The following is a 6,562-nucleotide window of genomic DNA, read 5'->3' as shown; positions in this document are numbered from 1 at the left end:
ATTTCAGTTGGGATAGCAAAATGGAAAGTGTAAACAAAATTGCAGTTCTGTTCATGTTGCACTAGATTTGATTTGTGCATTTTTGGGAATGTCCACTGGGCATTACAGTGTATATATTTTAAAAAACAAAACTTAATTTGTCAAGGTTTTTTTAGCCTTAAATAAATATTTGACCTTAGTAATACAAAAGATTGGAATATATCTTCTTTAACAACATGGCCTTGTACAGATAACTACTGTATGCCGTAAGAGAGTTCACGCTGTTCAACGATAATCTTTAGACTGACTAAAGGCATTCTGATATGTGAGAATCCTTGGGAGGCAGTCAGGTCATGGTTAACTCATTTGCTAAGATTTATTTAGTGTGCAATGAAAAACAATGGACAGAGAAGTATCCTGTTAACCAGAGATAAAATTACCAAAATGTCAGATGATCATTTTTAAAGCTTAAAGCCAGCAAACACTTTTTTTGTATTTAATGTAATAACTAGAATATCTTGGCAAACAGCTGAACAATGCCATGAAAAGATATTCCCCATGTGGGACCGCACTTGGTTATATATTAGGCATCAGCTGTGCTGTCACATATGGCAATGGAACAAAAAAAGAAAAAAGGACCCCCCCCCCCTCCCCCCCCCCCTCCATAAACAGCTTGTAACATGGGACTTTCTCAAGATCAATGAAGAAGTGACACGGGAGGTTAATGATATTTAATTTCTTAAGAGTAATTTTACACTCAAGTGGCATGGAGCTCAGCAGGGTCCTTGGCACACCTCTAGGAGCTCTGGGCTTGAATTTGACCCTTCTCTGTGTGTATGGAGCATGTTCTCCCTGTGTTTGTGTGCGCAAAATTTCCCACACAAAGACACAGCGATCTGCTGAAGCTGAACCACCAGTACTATGTGCAAGCTTCCCATGGTTAACCATTGTCCCATCCAGAAAGGATCCAAGTAATAAGGAAAATACGAGGGAAAGCAGTTGTGGAAAACTGATGAATGGGTGTAAACGGATGTTAATAGTTTCACAGCAATTATTTCCCATTTCTTTTTATGGAGCTATGAACTAGAATAAATCCATCTTCAGAGAATGACACAAATAAAGGGAAGCTTTACGAGTTTATTTAATATACATTTTCTGAAAAATACAAATTCTATCCATATGATATAAATTTTTCTTTAAAAAAATCACTTTAATCTTTTATTCAAAACAGCAACAAATGACTTAAATGGCATAAGGTCTTTAACCATTATTGCATTTACTTTACTAATATAGTGTGCATACTGGTGAAAACCTACATTGGTTTGGAAAAATAAAAAATAAAAACAAAACATGAACAAAAACCCCATAACTCAAGCATTGTATATTAAGACAAACAAACGATTGATTTTGTTCAGAGATGAACAAATTCAGTAGTGGAAGACTTAATAAATCCTTGGAATTATTAATCAAAATTCAAACTCTTACCAAAATGGTACATCAAGTAAACTCTTGCCAGTGATATCTACAGTATAATGCGTCCATTAGATTTTTAAAGAAAATATTCTGCATAGCATGCTATCCTGCGTTCTAAAACCTTTTAGAATGCAACATTTTATAATAATGTACAGATGCTCCTCTACTTATGAATGAGATACATTCCGAACGACTGTTCATAACCTGAAATGTTCGTAACCTGAAAAGAATTAGGATGCTGGGAGTACGCACGCTACGCTGCTGTGAGCCGAGAGTAATGGGCAGAAGTCATGCTAGGCGGAATTGGCGCGCACAAAAAAAAATTGTTGGGGACAGGAAACGGGACCACGATGAACACAATTTTGACTTTCAGTCCTCTTTGTTCGTATGTCTGAAAGTTCCTACGTTGAAAGTTCGTAAGTAGAGGAGTGTCTGTATTATATTATTTTTTGTTACAGATACCAAACATATACAGACCATTGAATTTCTGGGTTTGGAAAACACCAACCTTTTAGAATACCACATTTCATAATAACGTGTTAATATATTAATATTGTTCTTTGTTAAACATACCAAACACATACAGACCATTGTATTTCTTGGTATAGAAAAGACCAAGCATTCATTCTTTCAGTGAGTTAGACAGTTTAGGGCAGCAATAACAGTTGTATAACTGCTGGTGTCATTAATCCAAAATGCAGTGATAAATTCATGAGAAACAAAAGTACTGTATACAGATCATGCCAGTCCATTTAAAATTACATTATATTAACTTAATTACCATTCAAAAACTTAACGTACCTACACAAACTGTAAAATCATAATCTTGTGTGAACACATTTAACATTATCACATTCTCTGTTACTTATGTGCATCTCCATAACAATTCTTTTCTTAGATTCATACAAAAGTTATAGGACATCACTGAAGGTGAAAGTCTGAAATATTAAAATCATGATGTAGTCATTACAAAGCAAAACAATTTAATAGAATGACAGAGGTAGAACTATAAAAAATATTTTCTCCTACTACTGGAAAAGTTGATTAGTTCTTTAAGAAAATTAAGAAGTTCAGATAAGGCCCACAAAAAAGGATATCCCATAATTCTATTGTTTTTATATGTTCATCAGAAGACACAGGGAGGTTTTGCATAGTAAGGATGATATGTGTACTGAACAGCAGTTTTCGAAACGTTCGGCAGAGGGGACAAAGTTTTTTTTCACATTTAAAAGGTTTCTTTGTACGTCAACTATGGCATCTGCTGTTAAATATAAACTAGGCATATCTTAATGTTTTCGTTTAGTTGACGATACATTCATTCTTTTCAAGGAAAAGAGGAGTAGAAAGGATCCTTCAAGTTTGACCAAAACAATTTTTAAACAACCCTTCCTCACCTCTTACCCTAATTAAGGAATTTATTTTCTTTTTTTCCCACTATGGAAATGTGTCATTAAAAGGAATTCACAAAATTAACTAGAAAGACCTTGGGCATGGTTCTCCAAAAAGGACCCCTTGCCTTAGTCTTCAAGGTTCTCCTCTGAGGCACCGTTTCCCCTCCCCCCCTAAAGACAAAAAAAAAAAAAAAAAAAAAGACATGACTTGGGATAATGAGTACTTTCACATAACTGTTGCTGAAACCTTTACCAATTGAGAAAATCTAATTCTTTCAGCATTTTGCAGGCAAAAAATCATCTAAATGTCAACTAACAGTCCATACCAATTGTAAAGTTCTGTTGAATTTAATACATACAAGATACAAAGCATGTTGGCTTAGGGGAAAAAGTGGTAGGTATTACCACAAACATGTCTATCATGACACAGTTCTTTAACAATCTTAAAATGTTAGGAATAATTTCTGACTCCCTCACCATCCTGCGTCAAAAAACATACAGAAAAAGGGAATTGTTACATTAAAATCCCATTACTGGACCATTTAGGTATGTAACACTTTGCTCCAGTCTAATGATGATGTAGTGACCTTTAAACATGCAACTAAAACAAAACCAAGAACGTTAAAGAACACCTGATTCACGCTTAAATGGTTCGTTAAGTTGGTCATGAAACCACACTAACTAACTTAAAAGCTAACACTAGCAGATTTGAAAAGACATTCCAGGTGGTTAAAATATTAACTTAAGAATTTTGTCTTAAATATTGCATTGGTACAATTAGTGCTTTCTGGTGACAAATCTTAAATGAGACATAACTTGGTGGAATATCATTTCTGGTATGAAAGCAACATTGCATTTCAAGTAGATTTCACTTGTATATCAGAGGCCAATTTGTGCAATTAGTGTATAATGTATAACAATCCATAAAGATGTAATGACAGAAAGCTGTCTGTGCAAATCATTACCAGATGCACTACAGGAGGGGCTCTATTTAAAAAAAATCATTTGTCTTTTGATTGCTCATTATTAGGCTTAGAAACATCCATTAACCAAACTATTTAAATAATACATGGGGGATCAGTTGAAGACAGCGAGCTGTAAGCTTACCTCACCACCAAACTGGCCCGGATATAGTTCAGCCACTCAGCATGCGGAGTGTGGGTCAAGGAAAGAGGAGGACTTCTCTCCTATGGAAGAACATGCATACCACTTCTGATTACCACAAGCAAGGATCCATGTTCAGACTCACCCTCCTAAACCCTGTGTTTACTATTTTTGAGATACATGTTCAACTGAAGTTCAGATTACAGGGTTTTAAAACACACCATATTCAAATTACAAAATGCCTTTAGCACAATATACAGCAAAAGTATCTGCTGTTTATAAGCTGTCATATAACAACTCTGAATATCATACAACACTTCCACTAGCAGAAAGAGGTCAATATCTACTTTACACGGTTAAACTTATGCTTCTTGTGTAATTTGGATTCAATTTGTTTGTGACTATGAAAGCAACGGTCAGGAAAATTAATGGAAAATTAAGGACCTCTGTCAGTTTCTGAAAAATACCAGTTCAGAATGGGCTCCTGTTCCATAATTTCAGACTGTTACTGAATGGCTCTACTTACTGACAGGACTTTTGTCACTCAAAAAGGGCTCCTGCTCCAGAATATCCATGGGTATTTTAATTCCGGGCAGTGTTTCTCGATAGGGGAAGTCAGACTGTGAAGGAGATGTGAAAAAGGGTTAAGAGGTGGCTGAAGTCGATACCAACAGCTTATAGAATATAATGCATATTTAAAAAGCCCTGAATCACTTCTGGATGCTACAAAAAATGACATCAGGTTAAAAAAAAAAAACTAATTCCTATGCACAAGGAACAAGAAAAGGACTTATTCATATTAGGATTTACAACATAAAACACATATTTTACTAGATACTAATCCTGCAATATCACACTTACATCCTCAGCATCACTGTCTATACTATCTTTCTTCTTCTTCTTCTTCTCATCTTCCTTCTTTTTCTTGTCTTTCTCGGGAATGACATCATCCAAGTAGCTGAGGTCATGCTGAGAGAAGATGTAGTCCATGGCCTTCCTCACTGCCACCAGTGCCAGGATCTGCAAAGGAACACTCAAGCCATTACTCAACAGACGACGTCCGGACTCATCACAACAAGAAATGGTCAACGTCACTAGATGCACATTAGCATCAGTCATTCTACGGTCATGGTAACATGGTATCAAAGCGCAGCTTTGGACCAACCATGACTGGGAAGACTATTGCAGCCACCGTAGACTTAAGGATCCACAGGAGTGCCAAACAGAGTACTTGGATGAAGGTGAAAAGATGGATCCTGCGAAGAGGTACATGTCGAAGGTAGATCAAGTCTGGCTGATGTTTGGCAGGCATGAACAGCAGTTTGAGGCGATCCATAAACTACAGAAGTCGGACAGAAACAGAATGTTAGTGAACCTGTTTTGACTGTACACCAACCTGTGACCTCTTTTAAGTCCTACTTTGCAACCCCTTCCTTCCTTCTTCCCTCCCAAGTGGCAAACTCACCTGCACACCACTGAGCGATGCCACACCCATGTAGAGGAATATTCCGTACAGTACTGGCATGGGAATGTACTGAAGGACAGAGAAAAAGGTTGGAAATACACACTCTCTAAAATAAGCAAAGAAGCTATTAATACAACTAGTGTGTGAGATAATGACAAACTAGTCATAAAAAGTACAAATAAAAAGCTAGATAATCAGCTTATACTGTACTGGTTATTTCTTATACTGTATTAACCACAAGGAGACACTTCTTAGCATGTACCTACCCCTTCATTAAAGAGAAGCTTTCTAAGGAAGTGGGTCAGACACCCACTGCTTGTGCATGTGTTGAGTAGTTTGTTTAAATTATTAAATTTAGCAGCGTGAGTCCAAGTCTTTTTTTGCAAGTTACCATGGTTAGTCTTGTGTATGGTGATGAGGACAGTTATAGTTAAATGTTAAAAAAAAGAACAAGGAATTCTAATAAATTTTTGATGATTAACTTTGTGATCGTTAAAACTATATGTGTGTGCATCCTTGCACTGTCCTTATTTAAGCTGTGGAGGAATCCCATATATAGAAAGGCAGAGTCAGCGATGTACCTTAAGTATTGGAGCCATGAGTACAGAGAGGCCAGTCAGAATAAAGACAAGGATACCAGTCACCCTTTGCTCCCTAAAAAAACCAAGATTTAGTTATAATAATATGCTTTATTTTATCCGCATCATTATAGTGTTTATTATTATTATTATCATAATTAAGGTCAAACTGGTGAAAGGGAGCAAATCTGACTTGCACGAATATAGCAGAAGGAAGATTGATAACATTGTACTGCAGATTTTATAAATCTGCCCAACATTTTACAATGTATACGGTACATTCCCATCAACACAATCTAACTCATGCTATTCATGTATTTTCAAGTTAAATATTAAAAAATACAAATTAAAATGAAATTAAATCGGAAATTTGCCTTTGTGGGACTAAATTTACAAGTTTATATATTTCTATATTTCAATCTAGAGCTTCCATATTTTTACTTTTAAGTCAAATTATACACAAAACAATCACATTATTCATTTTTCTTGTAAATTATGAAGGAAACTTGTCTGGTGGAGATTTATTCTGCTTGCTGTGGTTTCCGCTGGTGAACCTTTGGCATAGCTGATAA

General features: G+C 35.9%; 1 protein-coding gene across 2 annotated transcripts in view; it reads right to left on the bottom strand.

Moving 5' to 3' along the window:
- Positions 1-1,096: 1,096 nt before the first annotated feature.
- The window catches only part of LOC125746439 (electrogenic sodium bicarbonate cotransporter 1-like), a 45,828-nt gene continuing 40,362 nt past the window's right edge, over positions 1,097-6,562 (bottom strand). For both annotated transcript variants that reach the window (XM_049020403.1, XM_049020404.1), the window contains exons 20-26: positions 5,994-6,066; positions 5,413-5,481; positions 5,113-5,286; positions 4,809-4,967; positions 4,474-4,567; positions 3,951-4,030; positions 1,097-3,014 (exon numbers count right to left, since the gene is read on the bottom strand). In XM_049020403.1, coding sequence (XP_048876360.1) covers positions 3,987-4,030; positions 4,474-4,567; positions 4,809-4,967; positions 5,113-5,286; positions 5,413-5,481; positions 5,994-6,066 — 613 coding nt within the window. In that variant the 3' untranslated portion in view covers positions 1,097-3,014; positions 3,951-3,986. The remainder of the gene's footprint in view (positions 3,015-3,950; positions 4,031-4,473; positions 4,568-4,808; positions 4,968-5,112; positions 5,287-5,412; positions 5,482-5,993; positions 6,067-6,562) is intronic.

The sequence above is a fragment of the Brienomyrus brachyistius genome, chromosome 7, assembly GCF_023856365.1.
Source record: "Brienomyrus brachyistius isolate T26 chromosome 7, BBRACH_0.4, whole genome shotgun sequence".
Classification (NCBI taxonomy): Eukaryota; Metazoa; Chordata; class Actinopteri; order Osteoglossiformes; family Mormyridae; genus Brienomyrus; species Brienomyrus brachyistius.
The sequence above is the reverse complement of the archived record's forward strand: the minus strand, read 5'-3'. Positions and strand labels throughout refer to the sequence as shown.